The 20866-nt window shown below is 49.7% G+C and overlaps 9 protein-coding genes across 9 annotated transcripts; 3 read left to right on the forward strand and 6 right to left on the reverse strand.

The window, feature by feature from the left end:
- Positions 1-803: 803 nt before the first annotated feature.
- Positions 804-2152, reverse strand: ACHE_40650A (Nur1/Mug154 family protein; the record flags this gene model as incomplete). The annotated part of the gene is made up of 2 exons (XM_043278873.1): positions 804-1835; positions 1895-2152. 2 exons carry the CDS (start codon positions 2150-2152, stop codon positions 804-806), a joined length of 1290 nt encoding a protein of 429 aa, XP_043136608.1.
- A 389-nt stretch (positions 2153-2541) lies between these two features.
- Positions 2542-3146, forward strand: VMA7 (H(+)-transporting V1 sector ATPase subunit F; the record flags this gene model as incomplete). Its single annotated transcript, XM_043278874.1, has 5 exons — positions 2542-2553; positions 2608-2642; positions 2701-2734; positions 2808-2945; positions 3006-3146. The coding sequence occupies 5 exons, from the start codon at positions 2542-2544 to the stop codon at positions 3144-3146; spliced, it is 360 nt and encodes a 119-aa protein (XP_043136609.1).
- A 523-nt stretch (positions 3147-3669) lies between these two features.
- NPC2 (ML domain-containing protein) lies at positions 3670-4330 on the reverse strand (the record flags this gene model as incomplete). The annotated part of the gene is made up of 3 exons (XM_043278875.1): positions 3670-3765; positions 3822-4038; positions 4101-4330. 3 exons carry the CDS (start codon positions 4328-4330, stop codon positions 3670-3672), a joined length of 543 nt encoding a protein of 180 aa, XP_043136610.1.
- Positions 4331-4791: 461 nt separating this feature from the next.
- On the reverse strand, positions 4792-6269 carry ACHE_40653A (putative peroxisomal 3-ketoacyl-coA thiolase (Kat1); the record flags this gene model as incomplete). The annotated part of the gene is made up of 5 exons (XM_043278877.1): positions 4792-4942; positions 4997-5061; positions 5114-5962; positions 6015-6110; positions 6171-6269. The coding sequence occupies 5 exons, from the start codon at positions 6267-6269 to the stop codon at positions 4792-4794; spliced, it is 1260 nt and encodes a 419-aa protein (XP_043136611.1).
- A 1039-nt stretch (positions 6270-7308) lies between these two features.
- On the forward strand, positions 7309-9455 carry ACHE_40654S (putative bifunctional fatty acid transporter/acyl-CoA synthetase (FAT1); the record flags this gene model as incomplete). Its single annotated transcript, XM_043278878.1, has 5 exons — positions 7309-7594; positions 7652-7807; positions 7872-9018; positions 9078-9227; positions 9287-9455. The coding sequence occupies 5 exons, from the start codon at positions 7309-7311 to the stop codon at positions 9453-9455; spliced, it is 1908 nt and encodes a 635-aa protein (XP_043136612.1).
- Positions 9456-9807: 352 nt separating this feature from the next.
- On the reverse strand, positions 9808-11023 carry KRR1 (KRR1 small subunit processome component; the record flags this gene model as incomplete). The annotated part of the gene is made up of 3 exons (XM_043278879.1): positions 9808-10554; positions 10614-10886; positions 10964-11023. The coding sequence occupies 3 exons, from the start codon at positions 11021-11023 to the stop codon at positions 9808-9810; spliced, it is 1080 nt and encodes a 359-aa protein (XP_043136613.1).
- A 1868-nt stretch (positions 11024-12891) lies between these two features.
- ACHE_40656A (class I SAM-dependent methyltransferase) lies at positions 12892-14301 on the reverse strand (the record flags this gene model as incomplete). The annotated part of the gene is made up of 6 exons (XM_043278880.1): positions 12892-13073; positions 13132-13370; positions 13445-13566; positions 13771-14052; positions 14108-14228; positions 14297-14301. The coding sequence occupies 6 exons, from the start codon at positions 14299-14301 to the stop codon at positions 12892-12894; spliced, it is 951 nt and encodes a 316-aa protein (XP_043136614.1).
- A 1419-nt stretch (positions 14302-15720) lies between these two features.
- ACHE_40657S (uncharacterized protein) lies at positions 15721-16047 on the forward strand (the record flags this gene model as incomplete). The annotated part of the gene is made up of 1 exon (XM_043278881.1): positions 15721-16047. The coding sequence occupies one exon, from the start codon at positions 15721-15723 to the stop codon at positions 16045-16047; it is 327 nt and encodes a 108-aa protein (XP_043136615.1).
- A 1888-nt stretch (positions 16048-17935) lies between these two features.
- Positions 17936-20785, reverse strand: ACHE_40658A (gamma-tubulin-complex subunit SPC97; the record flags this gene model as incomplete). Its single annotated transcript, XM_043278882.1, has 4 exons — positions 17936-18017; positions 18078-18283; positions 18340-20327; positions 20416-20785. The coding sequence occupies 4 exons, from the start codon at positions 20783-20785 to the stop codon at positions 17936-17938; spliced, it is 2646 nt and encodes an 881-aa protein (XP_043136616.1).
- Positions 20786-20866: the final 81 nt, after the last annotated feature.

Below are 20866 nucleotides of genomic sequence, written 5' to 3' on the forward strand. Positions count from 1 at the left end.
TAAAGAAGGGAGTGGTGGGAAATACAGAATCACATTGCGACGGCGCGCGGCTTTGCTCGTGCTCATTGGGAATTGGGTGCATATGTAATGAGGGGCGTTGGAATGTTATGCCAATTAAACTGGCCATGCTCAGGAATGTACCGAGTGCACAAGGTCGGGGATGCCGGGAATGCAAGTCGACGCTTTGTATGCCGTAGCCGGTATGTCAAATTGCGATATACGGTAATCGTATCAGGTCATATGCATTATCATCATGCTTCTTGTCCGAGAAATTAGCAAAGAGCCAGATGACAAGTTGGGCACATCGTTGTCCGATCTAATCAGTCCTCATTCTCTTCCGTGAACATGCCCATGCACCTGCCACGTAATTGATATGGCATAGTCATAGACATTATACTATTCTTTCTCTTGGGATACTGAATGCGATAGATGTGATAACTAGGCCGCGTAGTTGGAGGGTGTGCGATCTCCTGTTTGGGTGTCATTACTAAGCCCGACGTATAACTAACCAAACCCTAACTATAACTAAAAATTTCGGCGGGGAAATGCATAGGCCGTTGCGCTTGCAATAGCATCCTGCTTTGAAGGTGTAGAATACACGTTATATAGAACTGGCCATAATAAACAAAGTGGCTGCCTTGAAGAGCAGAAACACAGGTAAAAAGACAGGATTCGAGAAACAAAAAGCCCCAAACGCCACGCCGCGCCCAATGCTATGACAAGACAAAAAGGATCATGCAACCTACACCCCATGGCATGCAACACTTTCTCCAATACTCCACCAGCCACATCAATTACTTCGCCTAAAATCGGCCAGTATCGCGACGAGCACTATATTGACCTGCTAGACTGGCACCGCCAGGTACAATGCTCTTCTTCAGTGGGCTCGATGATCTCTTCAGCGGAGTTCCTCGTTCTTTGTAGAAGAAGTCTCCGCTATTCTGGATGCGGCGTTCAGGATTTACTGACGTAGCTTTCCGGAGAGGTGAGTTGGCATGCGAATAAATACCGAGACTACCTCCATCGCCGGTGCTAGTCGCGGCGGGCCTGAATTGCGGTTGTCGAATAGAAGTGGCAGAGGGGCGGACGACGGGTGAGGCATCACGCAGGTGACTCGGTGTTTTATAGGATGTGGTCGGGGTCGTGAAAGACGGACGTCTGGGAGTGACACCTTCAGGGTCGACATGGCTAACGTAGTTCGGATTGGGGCTGGTTTTGAACCCGCGCTGAATAACGAATGTCGGGGTAAACGTATCAACCCGATTGGCTTTCTCTTCCTCTTCAGAGAACTGGGTGGCAACGTCTCTCATTAAGGGCTGAGTACGAGGATGCACGTATTTGTTGTCGTACTCTCGGAGCACTTCCTTGTGTACCAGCGCTGAATCCTTTGCTTGTTGGGTAAACGACGAAGAGAGAAATGACATCTGCACAGAGAGCAAGACCGTCAAGAACAACGTAGTCACGATAGTAACGCTGGGCCGAGGATCAGACACCTGGGTAGGCAGGAAGAGCCAATAAACCAAAACATGGCCCGGGCTGAACATGCAAAACATCCGGACGCAAATCGGCAAAGGATCCCAGACTGCAAGCTCCCAGACATCCCGCTCCGCATCGGGATGCGCTCTCGACTCGGCTGATCCCGAAATCGCATTCGCAAAGTATCGCAACGGGGAGGCTGCCATGGGAGTCGAATCCACGCGCACTCGTTGAGCAGAAGGGGTCGCAGGAGCTTGATCAATCGATGCTTCGAACATGCGGTAATGGCGTTTGCGATAGAAGGTATAGAAAGAGTTAAAGCCGGAGAAACCGGCCAGTAGGTGAACGACGAAGGACGCCTAAGCAACAACTCCATTAGCCATGCAAGCTTCGCCCAATCAGTCATTGAAACGCATACAAACCAACTCAGCCAGGGAACTCCTCCATCGTCACCGAAGACGTCATCCACGGCCTCGCTGCCACTGGGTCTGCTATTCGCTCTCGCAATCAGAAAGATCACGTTCAATGCTACCCCGACAAGCAGCGCCCAGTCCTTCTCAAACTGATCCCAGTCATTCGCGTCAATTTCTCCTGACAGCCACAAGAGAAAGTCCAATGGATTCAAGTAAGACTTGATGCGCTCCCCCAACGGTCGGCGGCGGACAAGCCGGGGCATGATGAATGCGATGCGAAGGGGAAGCTGGAGAGGATATTGAGCTGGCAGCTGAGAAGACCAGCGTTATATGCACTTCCCCGGCTGAATCAAGGAGAAATCACAGAGCTTGAAATGTTGCTAGAGTTCTGCCCCAGAAAAATTTTAGGAAAAGGTGCAGATAACTCTTCCGTAGCGATGGTGTAAACACAGAAAGCGGCGGCCCGGAGATCGGCTTACATAATCCGATCTCCGACAGCTAGTTAATGACGACGTCTGGTCGAGAATAGCAGTTGGAGCGCATCTATTTCTTCGTTACTTCGTTCTATACATGCTGGGTCTGAGGAGGATCTTGTGAACCGAATCCTGCTTGAGGTGCTTGCTGCGACGTTCTTCCCTTCACTTCTCCCATCATGACGGCTCAGGTACGGACAACATCCATATCACGGAAGCCAGAAGAGGACTGACTGGAATAACAGGGCCGACAATTCCTTGCGGTCATCGGTGATGAAGAGTAATGCTACCTGCGATATCGAGTACCGATTATTTACTGACAATTTGTTCGTTATCAGCTCCGTAACGGGTCTTCTCCTTGCGGGCATCGGGGTAAGTACAAGCAGACGGGAAGTGGTCCGATATCAGAGAAATGTATACTAACCTAGTATTGTCCCTACAATAGCACGTTACAGATGGCCCGGACGCCCAACGAAATTTCCTAGTCGTCGACTCCAAGACCGAGACATCCACGATCGAGAAAGCGTTCAACGACTTCACAAAGGAGAGACAAGATATTGCCATCGTTCTGATCAACCAACATGTTCGTCTCGTTCGCTACCACCTCTATAAATGTCGCGTACTGATAAAGTGGATGTTATAGATTGCGGAGCGCATCAGGACCAGTGTCGACTCGTTCGCCGACCCATTCCCCGCCGTGCTTGAGATCCCGAGTAAAGATCATCCATATGACCCAGAAAAGGATAGTGTGCTGAAGCGGGTGCGACGGCTGTTTGGAGAGTAGATTGTAGTGCTTTTATGCTTTCTGGTTGCTTCATCTTTCCGGTGTTGATCTATCTATGCTATCGGGTGCTTGGGGGCCAAATACATTATCACCATATTCAGTATAACGAAGGGCAGAGGGAGAAGTGATACCCAAACTCGTCCTGCAAATGAAATGCCTGCACATATCAATTATACGACTATCCATTAGCTATTCATGCGATCATAATATATGCAATGTTATTACGCTGGTACAAAGCGCAGAGCTAGCTAACATGCAGTTAATTGCGATAGGCTTTAGCAAAATGTCAAACGCCCAGAAGTCACAACACCATGAGCATCTAGTGGCGTCTATTCCGTACTGCAAACGGAAGTGCATGGGGTTGCTGGCACATTATGGGATCTCGTAAAGAACAGACAACACCGCTGGTAAAAGCAAAAAAGCATCATGAGTGCAAACAAAACACCAATATCAGGGCATCGTTAACCAAAGCAGGCGACAACAATAATCCGTATTCGACATGACCGTGAAGAGGGGGTATAATTTAGCGTCCGAACTTGAATTCAATGTTTTGGGCTTCGAGGCAGGTAACCTGCTTCCCGTCGTTGTTGTAGATATCGGCGTGAACAGAGTATTTACCCTAATTAGACCCATTAGCTCGCGTCGTTGTAAATATCGGGATTTAGAGCCACTTACCGGCGGGATCTGCTTAGGCAACTCAACCTGCTTCTTCAGAACCATGTCACCCTTCTCCAAGGGGCAGTGGAGGTCGACATTCTCGATTTGCTCGCAGAGATCGACGGTTTGCCTGATGAGGGTGATAAGGCCATACTTGACCTCCAAGAGCACGGTAGCACCTTTCTCGATTTTTTCGTGCAAGGTACCCGCAGCCTCGATGGTAAGAGTTTGGCCACTAAATACAAATATTAGATTATGAACAGTCATTTGTGTCGTTTAGGACTATCGATAACATACGGCAGAGGGGGGTTCGGCGTCAAGTCGACCGAATGGATATCCAAACTGTAGGTCGACGGGTCGGCGCAGTAAGTCAATGGGTTGTTTCCATTCACGGGAGCACCAGCAGTAGTCCTGATCGGGGTCTGGGCGATGTCAAAGAACGCGGGAGCGCGAACTGCGAGAGATCCAGCAGCGGAAACGGGGGCGAGAAGGCCGAACAAGGCAGCGGTAGCTGATAAGAGCTTCATTGTCGCGGGATGGCAAACTGCCGTTGTCCTTCTTTCACGGAGTTATGAAAGTCCAAGGAATAATCGCAAAGTCTGGAGTAGATGGCTATTTCAAAATTTTGTGTTAAAAAAGATTCAGCGATGGCAAGATGGAGAGAGAGGTGCATTGGAGATTGTTGCGTTGCGTCGGGTGAGGAGAAGCGGTGATGGTCGCACGTGATGTACCACGCGCCTGACCACGGCATATTATCGCAGGATTGACTCGATGTGTTCTTTTTTTGGGTTGCCGTTTCGCTCGTGTTTCTGACTCTTTGAACACTTTACAATCCAGCACAACAAAGTAACATATCGGAAATGACCCACTGATCTTATCACCGTAGCGATATCGGACATCTTCATAGTACTGTAGTACAACACAAGGCAAAGATTCCACAAGTACATCATTAATATATTACAATCATAATTTTATACCAGCATAAATCCTAGTGCTCGGAAACAAAGATACCAGCCATACCCATGCCTGTGCCAACACACATCGAAGTCACTGCGACCCTCTTGTCCTGTCGTCGCAACTCAGACAGAGCAGTAACAACCTGGCGTGCACCAGTGCAACCCAGCGGGTGACCAAGGGCGCTTGAATTATCAGTTAGTCGCGGCCATATACGATAAAAACCAGCGATTACTTACATGGCACCACCACGAGGGTTCACCTTGGTGAGGTCGAGTCCGAGCTTTTTAACACAGTAGACACCCTGGGTTACATTAGCCATTTGCTAGAGGTTTTCAGGTCCGAAACTATCTTACCATAGAAGCAAAAGCCTCGTTGATCTCAAAGACATCAATGTCTTCCTTGCTCAGGTTGAACTTGGAGAGAATCTTGGGAATAGCGAGGGATGGCCCGATGCCCATGATACGGGGCTCGAGACCTGCAACGGTAGCTCCGCAGAACTTGGCCACCATGGGCTGTCCCAGAGCCTGCGCGCGCGATCTCTTCATGAGGAGAAGACCAGCTGCACCATCGGTGATCTGACTGGCATTTCCACCTGTCGTAGCACTAGGCTTCCACTGAGGAAACGCGGAGCGAACCTTGCTCAGCGACTCCGGAGTAGTGCCATAGCGAATACCGTCATCCCGGTTGACAACCACGTCCTTGACTTCACCGGTCTTGGGGTCCTTAACTTTGGTCTGGACAGGAACGATCTCGTCGGTCGTCCAGCCGGACTTCTGCGCGTGTTCGGCCTTCTGGAAGCTCTTGGCGGCAAACTGGTCATGCGCTTCGCGGGGGATGTTGAACTGAGCGGCGACGTTCTCCGAGGTCTGACCCATGGGCTGCTGGTTCTGCGAGGCAATCGGGTGCGACAGGATCTTATCCGACATCTCTGGTGCACCACCATCGGGGGTGGTGCTCATGCTCTCGGCGCCCACCGCAATACCAACGTCAATCGAGCCAGCGATGATCTGGTTGGCGATGTTCTGAACTGCGAGCAAACCGGATGAGCAGAATCGGTTCGCAATGGATGCAGCAGCTGTTACGGGGTATCCTGCGGCGAGAACGGCGGAACGGGCGACATAGGCAGAGCCAGGAGCGAGGACGTTGCCGACGCAGACATCCTCCACGAGGTTGGGGTCGAGGTTCGATTTTTCGCGGATGGTCTAGATTGTCAGATGTGGCGCTGACCATAATAAGGCATTAGTCAAAGCATACCGTCAGAAGCGAAATGAGCAGGTCGTCAATAGAGGTGTCCTTCAATCCACCCTTCCGGGCCTTGGTGAGAGGAGTGCGCGCAGCGTATGTGATGACCTTTTAGCAATTAATTAGTTCAAGCCTTAAGTGAAAATCACCATATCGGCGTTTACCTACCACATCATCAGGGTTCTTGGACAGGAGTTGTTGTCTGGCCGCGACACTGCCAGACACCTGGTTTGTGATAGAAGACAAACGTTGCTGTGGCGAAGACATGGTCGCAATTGATAACCGTCTTTCTTGAATAAGAGCGTAGAATAAGAGTAACAGAGCACTTAAAGAGTGTCAAGAAGCAACACAATCCCCCAAGCCAGTATTTTGTACTACGGGATCCGGGGCATTATCCATATTAGCCCGTACGGACCGCGGCATCTGGGACTCCAGATATTGAGCCGAACCGAAGGTCACTTTTACTCCGGGGTACAGTGACTCGCCACGCCCAATGATCGCCAAAACCAGGCACATGATAATAGCGGAAATAATGATACCAAGGAAACTAGCAATTCGCAGGCTCTCATAAGCGATGCCTTTTCCTCCTCTTGCCTCTTGCGAGAACCGATATACAATGCCGTCCATAATTACAAGATCGTGTATCATACCGTCACAAAGGGCGCCTCGGTTCTCGGCGTTGAGGATCCAGCGACGATTATTGGTCGGCAGAGGCTTGATAGCATGTATTCCGATGACAAGATACAATTCGGTGGAGATTAACGGCTATAGACGATAAGAAAGGCATCAAGAATCAGAGTGTCTTGATACGGACCCCATACAGTATGGGGGCAGAATGGAGAAGGAAGCTGGTCTTCGTATTGGCCATGCTGTTGCGCCTATGGTACGCAGCACGTCATTATGTCTTATTGCTAAACCCGGGGTATGGAGGAGCCGTCGTCTCGAACTGCTAGTTTGGATCGAGGTCCACGGCAAAGAGACTAACCGGGGAAACGAGGCCTGGGGGCATTACGAAAGTACAGTACGGAGTACCCTATGCGTATTCCAACTGGCGCAGGGGCCGGCAAATCGCGCAGCTAGCAGTCCCCGCCTTCAGACTCCGGTTTGAAGGTCTATCAATCTGACCAGATATAACTTCAAGATATTACCAACTGCGTGGACTGGTATACCTTCTGAGGACGCAAAGGCTACCTTTGCCTGAGCCAAACCAGAACATTGCCACAGAAGCGATTACACGCAACGACTCGAAGTACTCTTATCATCTATACCAGCTAACTAGTATCGCATAGTGTCGCCAACGGAACTCATGGATATCCTCTCCAATATCAGCGCGCCATCAATGGCGATGGCATCGGCCCTTGCGGTGACAGCAGGGGCCTATCTCGATGCAAAATTCGGAGTTTCTACAGATATATCATCAATAAAGAACGATCGTTCCTGGATGAAGAGATTGGAACAACGCATTGCCAACTTGGGAGACTCGACAACAATTTACAGAATGTTGGAGCGTGCAGTGGATGTGGACGGACATGGTTCAAGCGAGGCATTGTGGTTCGAACACAAGACTTGGACCTATTGCCAATTGAAGAATCGTGAGTGCATACCTGTGCAATTGCTTGTGCATGGACTATACTGATGAAAACGTGCAGTGGCCGACCGAATGGCAGCTCTACTTCATGCTAGGGGCCTCCAATCTGGCGACGTAGTCGCCGTGTTTATGACCAATTCTCCTGAGATGGTTGTCACTTCCTACGCGTGCGCAAAGCTAGGCGTCGTGGCTGCGCTTATCAACACAAGTCTGCGAGGTATGTATCGAGATAACATGAAAATCACCCAACAGAAAGAACTAATGTGTCCTGCCTCAAACAGATGACACATTCATACATTGTCTCACCGTTTCCCAATCGAAATCAATCATCTCAACTCCAGACTTGTCGCAGTTCGTATGCTCCGACTTGCCTCATTTTGCGCTGAACCTATCATCCTTCGAAGGGGTCTCGCCCGGGCCAATTGAGCTCGTCACGCCGGCCGACTTGCAACAATACTCGTCCTCCGGGATTGCAGTGGCTAAGCGGTCTCCCAGAGATATCGTTGCGCTCATTTACACCTCCGGCACGACAGGAAAGCCTAAGGCCTGTGCCATCAGGAATATGCTGTCATTGATCACATCCAACCCTCAGACTGTCGATGTTGACGATCCCTCCAAGTACTACCCCCTGCGCACTTACTCCCCCCTTCCCCTCTTCCACGGCACTGCATTCTTCACTGGCCTATGCTACTCGGTTGGCAATGCATCCACCTTGTGTTTGCGCCGCAAATTCTCCGCCTCGCAGTTCTGGAAGGATGTACACGATTCAAGGGCCACCAGAATCCTGTACATTGGTGAACTCTGTCGCTATCTTCTAGCAACACCCCCGTCGCCATATGACAAGGGCCATTCGTGCATTGTAGCCGTCGGAAATGGTCTACGAGAGGACATCTGGGAAGCCTTCCGCCAGCGCTTCGCAGTCCCCGAAATCCGAGAATTCTACCGCTCCACAGAAGGAGTAGCCCGATTCGACAACTGGGGCGTTGGCGCCTGGGGTGCCGGAAAAATTGGGTTCTCGGGTGCTATCAAGCGATACCTCGAGGACGAAGTCTTCATTGTCAAATACGACCCCGAGACTGAGATGCCCTACCGGGACCCGCAGACTGGATTCTGTGTCAAAGCTGCGCTGGGAGAGGAAGGAGAGGCGATTGGACGGGTTAGAGACCGCGGTATGCTTATCGAGTATCTTCATAATGAAGAAGCGACGGAGAAGAAGCTGCTCCGCGACGTATTCGAGAAGGGAGATATGTTCCAGCGCTCTGGGGACTTGGTTGTCCGGGATAGCGCTGGGTGGGTGAAGTTCCAGGACCGAGTGGGAGATACTTTCCGGTGGAAGGGCGAGAACGTCAGCGCAGGAGAGGTTCGCGATCACATCTGTTCGATCCCGGGTGTCTACGACGCTGTGGTTTATGGCGTGAGACTGAATGGGTAAGTCGCACGCTGTTCTTCTCGAAACCTAATGGCTAACCAACCTTCTCTAATCATAGGTACGACGGTCAAGCCGGCGCCGCAGGCGTCACACTCCAAGACGCATCCGCGGCCACAGAGAACGACTTCATCAGTGACCTTCACCATCAGCTCAGAACAAAGGGTGTACCAACATACGCTGTCCCACGCCTCGTGCGACTGGTCGAGAAGTACGTTCACTATCTACGCCCACAATCGCATGCCCGAAGATTGCTAACATGTGCCCCAGAGTCGCAACCAGCGCTACCTTCAAGCAAGCCAAAGGTGATCTGATCAAGAAAGGATGGGATCCTGCTGACACCAAGGGCGATAAGCTGTACTGGCTGAATGGGAAGAAATACGAGAAACTTGATGCGCAGAGTTGGTTGTCGATAGAGAGTGGGCAGGCTAAGCTGTGACTAAAGGGCAGTTTTGAAACTTCCGATGTATTGGGTTTGTATTTTTGTTTGCTAGAATGTTTGTATGTATTACTAGGACTTATAATGCTCTACAAATGTACTATTAACAGTCCAGTTATGGTTATAGGCACAAAGGATGTCACATGCTCACGGTTCCTGGACGTGCTCCATAGATATATTTCCGAAAAAGACAGTCTATCTGGTATTTGAGATAAATATCAACATTGTAAACGATTCAATCCACAGTTTTTGTTTTCAAGCGTATAGAAAGAGTAGAAAAGAACTCCAGCCCATGCTATGCCTAAGCGCCACGAGAAAAACAAACCATTCAAGAACAACATAATTATATCATTCAATTCTCTGCATATTCTGCAGACTTGCTCTTCTTCTTCTTCTTCTCCTTCTTCTCGGAGCTCTCGACATCCGGCTCGGCTTCTGACTCGCGCTTTCTCTTCTTCTTCTCTTTCTTCTCCTTCTTTTCCTCCTTCTTCTTCGCGGCGGCGTCCTGCTCCTCGGGTGCAATGAAAGCCTTTTCGCGTTCCTTCATCTTCTCCTCGCGCTTCTGGCGCTGCTTCTCCATAACTTCCTCCTTGTGCGCGCGGTCCTTGGCCTCCTTGGACAAGAAGTACTCGCCCGATTCGATCTGTAAATCCACCTTGCTCTTCTCCGGCGCGGGAGGGAACGGAGTGTACACCTTCTTGGACTTGTCGGTGACCTTGAGGGGCTGGTGACGCTTCGAGAGAGTGCGTTTCTTGAAGTTGGGTAGGAATCGGTCCCAGGATTCATTGGCGAGCGTGGGGTCCTTGGCGAGTTCACGCTTGATCATAAGCTCTTTGATATGATAGATCGGGTGGATGTTGGCCATGCAGTCATTAACGATACGACGAACCTCCTTCAATCCTTTGAAGGGGCCCATGACGGAGACGGTGTTTCCTTGGACGAGGATGTAGGTGCCGGTAAGGAGCTCGAGAGCTTTCAGGGTAGATCCTTGCGGACCCAGGATACGTTGACGACGCTTGACGAATCGTTCCTTGTTGCGAACTTGGCTGCGGATCTTGATGATGTCGCATGCGCATCCGTCTTCGAGGATTTTGAGGGCCTGGCGATCGGATGATGTCAGTCTTGAGCGAATCACACGAGGGAAGCAATGGCACTGACCTGTTGCACAGGCACACTTCTTGAAAGCAACTTGATAAGGTCACGCGCCTTCAGAATCGCAGCTGGGTCAAAAGTCTTTCGGGTCGTCTTCACAGTCATGCTACCCTCAACCAAGTCCAGAGTGCACGCGATCCCAAGCTTCTCCAATGCTCTCGTGACCACGGGCCATGCTTCCTTCAAGTAGACTTCACGGTATTTGGGGAAAAGTGTAGCGAAAGATGATTCCTCTGCAAAGCTTCCACCAACGTTGTCATCGGCTTTAAATGGTTGCTCCTGTTGTCGCAAATTTGCGGGTTAGCAAAAAAAAAATACATATGGTAGCAGGAAAAATCTTTCTGCTGTAGACGCACCGTCCATTTGTCGATATCGTCCGTATCCCACGGCTTTTCTCTTTTATATGTCGACGGCATTTTGAGGTCTGTGTTGCAACTGACGGAAGGAGTCAAATGGAATTGATGGTTTTCTGACAATTTCCAACTTTTTTTCTGCCCGCCCAGAGCGGCCGCTTACCCGATTGGGCCACTAGTTATATGTAGCCTTAGAAATCAGGCATAAATAAGTCCTTAAGGCATAAATACCTGAATCTTGCGCCGTAAGCGCCCAAGCGCGTCTATAGAGGACGTCGAGAGGAGAGAATGTCCGTGTTCTCTGTATTGGCTTTCTCCATGCTATTTGCTGGTGATCAAAGGCCTACTGCTTGTCTTCAGTGTTCCAAATATGAGAAATCCGAGTGCCGGCAGAGGTCTTTGCAACCAACTCGAGATAGGGTGTTTGCCACTCAACACTTGGTGATATCCCTGTATGTCTTCTTTATACTTGCTGCTTTTCTACAGTCAGCAGAGAGAGACAGACTACGAGAGCACCGAGGGTTGTATTCCGGTGGTCTCTTGATACCCGCCCATCTCGGTTGCCTACTTGAGGTCTTCTATTTAAGTCTTACATGATCAGTCTCGAGGATTAAGCGAATAGCGAATCCAAGCCCAATTTGCGTAGTTTCGTCTTGATTGTTTTGCTTCAGTTTCGTTGGAGAGAAGTAGGCGAACAGGAGGGCCAACTAGGGGGCTAACCGTGGTCCAGACAAGACGCCGTCCATGGGAGTTGTATAACAATGACCGTTTGCCGTAAATGGGTAGTCTTAGACAAAGAGCGATAAATAAACCATTGCCATTATACTGCAGTGGCCAATGCTGAAGTGCAGTACTACTGGTTGGGCATCAACTGGTGTTCGTATGCATGTCCCAGCAGTTTGGTTCCGTACCCGCGACGGCGCCTCTCTTCGCCCCTGCTGGACTTTCCCTCCCTTCCCCAACTTAATTCTCCTTTGCTTTTCATCATTCTCGTCTCTGGCTTGATTTTATCTGTCTTTCACATTGTGGTCCATCGAGGATGTATCCTTTGAGGCTCCAGAGACAACTTTCTGGTCGTTATCATTAGCCCGATCTAATGAAGATCGGACGTGCTTTCCCCTAGAGCTTCTCGTCCAAGCTCCCCTGTCACAGATGGCATCAGCAGCATCTCCAGGGCCATTTTGCCCCCGCTAGCAGTACTTCGATCCGCATTGTTTGGTCGATCCTGAAGGATGAGAAATCTTGATGGTGCACTCCTACTACCATAGAGGTGCGTTGTCCACTCTGTGCCTTCGTACTTGGAGGTTATGACTGATTCTGGATAATTTCCTGTTGTTCTAGCATCCGAATAACTTATTTGACTCCTCCCGAGATTGCAAGATTCCTCGAGCTACGATTTGCCGCACTGTTGCTCTGTGTTAGCCAGCTGTTCGCTTGATCCACACGCCGTCCGATCCCCGAAGCTAGTCTATTCTAAGACCTTGTGGTGCTTCCCCGTCCGGCCGTAGATCATGGGTAAAACGCCCCGATTCAGCCCATATCATGTTGGAAATATCAGCAATGCGCCATATTGGACTGCTTGACCAGCTTGATTGTGTGATAACTATTGCTATGGACAAAAAGGCTCGGGTACAGGAGAATAAGACGTCGAGAAAAGGAAAAGTCCAAACTGACCATTCGTTTCATTCGTTACTTTAATCGTGAAATCGAGGAAGAAATATCTATCATGATAACGGCACTGGGACTCCGCTAGTTAAGCCCAACGTGCAATCTCCCTCGTGTGCTGCGAGAACCTGCTTAGCGGGTGAATCCACCGATCAGAATTCAACACGTCTGTTTCCAGAATTCTTGTCCTTATGGTTTTCGTCCGATACAAACGTATCTGGGCTGTCAGATGATTGTTTCAAAATGATTCCTGGGTGGACCATCACCTACACGGGGAAATAAGCCTTGATTTTGGGATTGTCGGCTTCTTGCGCGGCCTTGGTCACCAGTGCTTGGAATTCCTCCTGAGGCATATGCTGCCGTTGTGTCAAAGGATAATGTGCCAATGCTGAAAATAAGCGCTGAACGTTGTCTCGATTTGCCAAGCCAATTTCTCGCATTCGTGGATCTGGAGCAGTCTCAGGAAAGGTATGGACGATGGCAAGAAGTGGAAACAGCACACTTACCACCAGACCATGCACTGAGTGGCAGTGGTATCATCCTCGCGTCGACATCCACCAACCCTGCTCCCATCATGAGCGTTTTTAGGCGCGTTCCCACACGGAGATCTTTGGTGTCTTCCAATGATCTCATGAACCGCGCGCTCCATTGTCTTAAGCCATGTTCCTCGGTAATCGAACCGTTATCGGATTGAACGTTGAAATATATCTCGACTATCTGTACCCAGCCACCTGGTTTCAGAACCCTACAAGAACCGTGTAATGTTAGAAAGCGGTAATTGACGGGATCTGACAGTAGCTATTCAAGCAAAACTCGTACCTTTTGATGTCTTGAAAGTATGACTGCCACCTGGAACGGTTGAGCCCGGTAGCGAGGAGCCTCGAATGAACAAGATCAAACCAATTCGAAGGGAAAGTGAACGGACGGTTCAGATCGTCGACCTACATAAGATAGGGTCAGTACCATCTCTTGCAGTGACCCTGCTTAAAACCTTAGAACAAATAAGGGGAGCTCTGATGAAGCAAGCGAGGGGAACGACAGATCTCTTCCAGGAAGTACAGACAAACTAGTCGACACCTTACAATGCCCGGAAGAGGACACTTGGAACCAGAACAACCTCAAGAACCAGTGCGCGGAACACGCACCTGTAACCACAGATTGTCCGGTATGTCGTCTGGAATCATGTGCGATGATATATCCACCCCAGTTACCTTTGACGAGCGACGGTCAGTGCGCTTGAAGCAAAAGGCTTTTCGGGCTCTCACCTCGCATCCTGGATATCGCAAAGCAGCCTCGATAGCCCATGATCCCGCTCCGTATCCACAATCAAGCACTCTTCGAGGCCGAGGGACCGGCGGAAAAATGAGTCGGTCGTCAAATACCCTTTGGAAAACGCGATGTTGGATCTCGAGACGCTCTTCTTCTTCCTGCCGAGCAGACTCTTGTTAGCTCAGAGCTATAATCGACCAGTTGCTGCCATACATCATCAATAGGGACAAACGATATGTGGTGATCGATCGAATATTTTTGGTACTGGCGATCTTGGACAGTTATGGTCTCCAACAGTTGCTGGTCCAGGGATTCGGTTTGCGAATCTGGGCTCCTTGATGTTTGCAGAAAATGTCAGTCAGTCCAGTAGTTTTGTACGAATGCTAAGGTGAGGCCTGGTACGTCATCCTAATTCCTTGGGCTTCTGTCTACCTAGGATTGTCTCGGCACGTATAATCTTCGCAAACCGGTTCAGGGGCGGCAAGAGAGAATCGTCACGAGTTATACGGTTCGTTAATTGTCACAATTCGTGGGTTGGTATACAGTCAAATTATAGCCAAAGCGATCGGCGTGGTATGAAAGATACTTCGGCATTTGATGTCAGCAGTATATGTAAGGTGCGTGCTTCTTGAAAACGGCATGGAAGATTACTACGCGAGGCACTGTATTCGTACCAGAATGTACGGACGGTGGGAAATTCCGCACGATCCCTCTCCGCTCAGCCCAGAGGCGTGGGCTGCGAAGGCTAAGCTTGCTTCAAGGGACAGAGCGAATCATTCGCGACGATTGCCTAAAACACCCCTCCTGAAAGACGAAATACGACAAATGGTAATTACTCCTTGAGCAGCGCCGTGCGGTAACAAAAGAAACATGACCGTTCATTTTTCAAGAGGTAAAAAACAATTATCTACCTGTTTTAAACTCGGCATAAGGTCCGGACTTTGGGTCCATATGCCCAAGCCAGATCACAAGGAAAGGAGGGGCCGTTGATGGGTTCCGGAGGGTCACCGGTGCCGACGATTCTGAAACGCAAGGATGGCCGAAGAATAATTATTCCTTACGGTGCTGGTGACTGAGCTTACGAAGCTTGAAAGGCAAATAATGGCAAAGCTAGATTGATCTTTCATCAGCACGCCATCCAGACCTGGAGGTTTAGGACCATTTAAGAGTGTCGGATCTCAGACGTGCTAGTGAATTGATACTCAACTCGCACTACCATGTCTAATACGAGGCAACCTGGTCTTCTCCAACGGCGGTACCTCAATGGCCACAAGCCCTAAGGATGTGCACGGTCACAGGTTCACAGGGGTATTCAGCAAATTATGGATAGCCAGGCCTTGTTGTCCTACTGTGATCGAATGAAAAATTCAGCCAATCACAAGAGGAGCCGCAAAGAAGACACCTGAAAACAACGAGCTACAATTCTGGACTAACGGAAGACAGAAACAGCACCCAAATATGAGCAGCGTGCCCAAAATGGAAGTGGCTGTGAGATCGAAGCAGAATGAGGGGACATTCCAACATCGGCCATCGTATGGGTCCTTATGTAGATGCACTGCAAGGCGTCTATAATATTCTTTCCCTTTACCCATTGGGAAACGACCCAAGCATTCGCTTCCTATCTGTTAGGAGTACTCTGCACTATTGGCAAAACCGCCGAAGAGCGAAATGACGACATTGGTGTTCAATTGTGGTGGAGAAGTTGACTTTGAAGGCGGGCTGAAGATCAGCAGGAGACAAGGAACAAACAGTATGATCTCGCTTCCCAGCAGGCTCGTTACGGATGGTCCCCTTTCCCGGCCTCACCGCTCCTTCCATTATCGCTTATGCTCTGTCAGCTTGAAACCAAGACCCGTATCCAATGGATTCCGATCCATACTACGACGGCGAACAGTCGTGGATATCCCGCTGTTTTGTTCAAGGGCCAAGCCCGCTTTAGCGAGTTCTCAATGGGTTCGAGCGGTCAACGATGCACGCAGGGTTCAAGCGATAATGAGATAACTGGTGCCTTCATGGAGCCATTTGGGTTTCTGCCCAGTATAGTCATTTATGTTGGTGCAATTCCGCAGATAATGCCGTTTTCTGTTTGGAGACCCGAAGGATTACGGCAATCACGCATGCTGCATGTGCATTTTCCCCATTCGTCATTATAAAAGTTCCGGTTCGATGCTTTGGGTCCAGAAAAAATGGACGAAACATAACGGACATAGTCAATACACGACTCGACATGCATGGTCATGCAGGTGTTTAGGGGCTAAATTATCCTATCACTACCGGTTACTGGCACGTTTGGGCCCTCGGGAAGTTCCTAGTCTAAAAACCGAGTTGGACTGAACATGAATGGGCGGCCAGCAGCGCTTGTGACGCAATGCATGCACATCCACGCATGCGTGTCAGTATAATCAGCCACGATTGAGAAAGACAGCATCCAAGCCGCCGGGTCTCACTGTTCAAAAAGGATATCTCTAAAAGCAGGGTTGGCAGCGATTCCAGAGCCATGGTTCGCATTCTCGGGAACCGAGAGTATATTCGGAGGCTAACGATGGCGGTTAGTCCCGTTAGTGTGGCCCACGATATTTCCGAGGATTTGAAGATATGACGATATTTCTTGCCCCTCTGCCAGCATGTTCTCTTCGGGCCTTGCTTTCTCTGTATCAGGGGGCGAAAGTGTTTAAACGAGATACGGAGAACATGAAATATGGAGCAGGTAGGTGGGCCGGGCTCAATTTATCGGCCTTTGAGAACGAGCGTTGGATATTTTCTTCTGCCACGCAATCGCAAAATTCAGGCAGTTTATGGAAGCAGTTCAACTGCAGTATCTAACGTCGGATTAATGGGATTATCATGCAGAACCAGGCATTGTATGTCATTTTACTTTTTCTCGTCTTCTGCAAAGCTGTAATGGACCCATTGGGTGGCTTAGTCGGTGAGGACTCGGCATCTCCAATTCTCCATAGTCTCCATAGTCTCTATGGAGTATGTACGGAGTACCTCCTGGGCCCATTGGACGCCCTCATACGACAGACAACTCATCATGGGAATCGTCGGAAAAAGAAAACGATGCGGAATGCCGGCTGCTAACAGGTCAGCTGGTGCTTCCAAGTGACTTCGACAGCCAGCCATTTCATCACTTCGCTTATCAACATCTACTTTTGCGTAGAGCTGTTTGAGTCATGGATGCAAGATAAGGATAATCGTAGGGCCTTGTAACTATCCTTACGGAATGAAATCTTCAGTTATTAGTACTCCGTACTTCCATTGTCTCCACCGCGTAACGGTCGTAGTCAGATGTAGATTCAGTTGGTATTGGCTAAAGCAATTGTGATGCTACTAGTTCCGTTCATTGTCCGTCCACTAGTACTAGTACTATTGTGTGCATAGGAGACAACGCCATATTAGGCGAAGATACTCTTCAGCAACTGTCATCCATTTGCGAGCCATCTCGGCGCAGGAAGAGAATCCTTATTGCTCAATATTTGTTGCGTAGCAGCGACACTCATTGCCAGATATGCGTAATTCCGCGTGAGTTCTATTTACACGCATGAAGAACTGAACATGGAACATGAATTCGTCAATAATCCGCGCCAGGGTATCTTCATAAATCAAAAGAACAGTGCCTGCCTCGCTTTCAAGCTCCCGATTTGACTCCTAACGAACTGCCTCCCGACGAAGCCGCCGCACAGAGAGAACTCCTGCTCGAATCGAATCCCAAAGAACTCAAAAAAAGGCCGTCCGCCATTCGACTCCGGAGCTTGTCGCAAGGAATCCCTTCAGAAGGGTAGAATAAGAGTGTCGTGTCATGATATCGTGAAGGAGAATGCGCTCTGTTGCTGGGCGAACAATATGGGTAAAGGGTGCATTTGCCATGTGGATAATGTCGAAAAAGTCACGAATCTTACAACGGGATTTGTTGGCTGACGCTTCCACGCATAGATGAAGGCAACAACCTCGCCTAGACTGTGCTTCCGGGCCGTACTCTGGATGGTTGGATACCAACGCGATAAGCTGTTATAGTGTCAAGGAGCCAGGTCGTGTATCAGTTCAATCGTCTTTACCAATCGAACTCAAGGCATGGGCAAGCTTCAAGAGGACAACACTCTCAGTCGCAGCGAAATAGTTCAGACTGCAGCCCATCAGTCAGAATCGTACATGGAATATCATGTGTGGGTGATGCTACACTTACCTGTCCATGAGGATCCGCAGATGCCGATTGAAGTGGTCTTCGTATCTTTTCAGCGTATCCTCCAGCTTGCCGATCCGCGAGGGATCATAGCCTTTCGCATCCGGGTTGGAAGATAAATCCGGGTCTGCTGAATTCAATGCCCGTGATAGTGATGCTGCGGTCCAAGACGCGAACATGGTGCAACAGGTCATGAGTTTGGAGTGTATCTTTGTTAAATTCAGCAAGCCTTGCTCACTAAAAGCGCGGATTCAGTACTACTAACCTTCAATAACTTTGCCTGCGTCAACATGCACTCCTTGAGACATGTGTCCAAGAAATCGACATGGTCTTGCATTAACTCATCGACCGTTCGGTTCACCTGCTTCGTCCCGTTGACAGTCACTTCCGAGCCGTCTGCATCCGTGCCGTTTACTCTGTCCATCAGATTCTGCCAATTCTGCTCAATGACTTCAGAAGTGCAGAAGTAGAGAAGCTGCTGGACAAATACGAGCATTTTCGAGCGCAGGTTCCACGCTCGCCGCTTCCAGAGCTCTAACCGTCGATCTGAGGATTTGTGCCGCCAGCTCACAACCTTGCTTTGGTCTAGCCAAGAAGTCACCAACAGGTCCTCCAGGTGGCGGAGAGACAACAGATGGCGGAATGTAAGTTGATATCGAAGGACGGTCTTGCGGCTGATGACAAGAGATAAAGGGAAAGGTACTGAGTAATCTAATTCAAGAGCATCGTATCCAACGATATCTTTGTCGTCTTCCGTGCCTTGCGTTGGTGGCGCTTGATATTTTTCAATCGCCGCTTCGGGATTATCCTGATCAATACCGGAGACGCTCACGACCTGCATAAGCCACTTCGTGAGCCCAATCTTATTCATCCGTACCTTGACATCTTCCTTGAAAGGATCCTGGGCTGCGATACTACCCGGCTGCCGCAGGACCAAATCAAGAAGCGATTGCAGTTTGCTTTCATTAACACTCTTCGCTGGCTTGCGCAATTCCGACGCGCTCAATTCCAGAAAGTATGAGAAAAAATCGGAGCGATCGAGGAAAAAGTAATGCTTGAGTGAACGGAAACGGGTTGTGAGCGAGTTTTTCGTCAACAGGAGATTCAGCAACGACGCATTCGCGTAGGTATACGCCCCATTGACGTTCTCCAGGAACCGAGGATCATCAAGTGTCTTGGGGACGTCTTTGACTGCTTTGCTGATGTCGACGCCACCACATTCGCGAACAACGTTGAGGTATTTTCCGGCCAAAAGGACCTTCTCCTTGACGCCTTCGAGTTGTGGCGGCACTTCGTTTTCGCGTATTGTGTATCGCTTTTCCCAGTATTCGTCTGTGTAGTCTTCCTCGAGCTTCTCCCGCTTGATCCATTTCTGTTCTTTGACAAGGAACTCTGCATGGGGGTCCTTGATTCCTCCATGGTGCAGCCATTCGTTAAGCATCGTCATATATGGCCTACTAGCCTCGCGGAGTAGAGTCTCCAAGAGTGTCTTGGCAGTCGGGTCTCCTGAAAGTGTTGCCAACCGCTCAGTCAACAGCCGAAGAACATTGCCCCCTTTGCAGATCTTCTTGCTAGACATAGCGCCAGGGACAAGGTCCCCTCCCTCTTTGAGTTGTTCGAGAATGTTATCCACATCGTCAAAGTCATCGATCGATTCGTCGAGGTCTTGGTCCAGCAGTCCGTTACGTCGAAGAAGTTCTTGACCAAGCGAGTATAGCTGAGCCAGACATTGGGCCGTCGGCATCGTGTGTATATGAAGGACGTGTAAAGTGAAATTGGGATTGTTCAACAGCTGGTTCTCAAGCTGAGCGATGAGGATCAAATAATCTTTCAGCAGTTTTCGGATGACCGCGCACATAGCATGGCTAACCGCCCCATACTCCGCGCGACTTTGTACCTCCACGAAAGCCTCCAACGCAGTGTAATGAGTCGCCATCTTCAGCATAGACAGTGTGAGGTCTCTCAGCGTCGGATCTAACCCTGATGCTAATTGAAACGCGGGGCCGGTCAGGCGGTCCATTTCGACGGACGGGTCGTAAGGGGTATGGTAGTGAATATATTGCCCTTCAAAGCCCATAAAGACAAACAAAAGATCCTCGAGGATCGCGCGTTCCTGTTCATCTGCGGAGAGCTCGCGAAGGGATTTGGGTTGCAGCGATTGCGGTAATGTTGAAGCCAGAGGAGGAACGGATACACGAGATGCTAATGGCGCAGTAGAATGAGGTATTAATGACGCTTGCGGATTCCATGGCACTATACAATCAAAACAGTTCAAGTCAGCATTGCCAACAGATCCAATGGCCGTAGAATAAAAGGGCTCGGGGATTATTTTGTGACTGACCCTCCGCGAGCTCCTTCTCTTTCTTCCGCACATTGGGACTACTGGCCCTCTTTGATCGACTTCTCTCGAGGTTGCCCCGATTCCCCGCATTGCCAGAATCCTGTACTGAATTTCTCGTTCGACTTCGAGCTTTTTCTCTGACGGCGGATCGCTCAGCGCGCTTTTCGCTGGTAGTGGCCTGATCCCGCGGCATCTTGTTCTTAAGGCTAACTGAGCTGCCGCGCATGTGCTCCATATTATTATCCATTTGTAAAGGAAGTATTCCACTTCGTAGCGCAGAAACTTTCTCAGGGTCACTGTTGCGATTCGAGGGGACGCGGGGTCGCGGTACGCTCATGTAGCTGGCGGCGCGACGGTCATTGACGGACATGATCCCGCGAGACGGAAGGGAGAGTAGGGTGGTGATTTATGCAGCATGAAATAGTAACATGCAAGGAATTGATTCGGGTAA

This window comes from Aspergillus chevalieri, chromosome 4 (genome assembly GCF_016861735.1).
Source record: "Aspergillus chevalieri M1 DNA, chromosome 4, nearly complete sequence".
Classification (NCBI taxonomy): domain Eukaryota; kingdom Fungi; phylum Ascomycota; class Eurotiomycetes; order Eurotiales; family Aspergillaceae; genus Aspergillus; species Aspergillus chevalieri.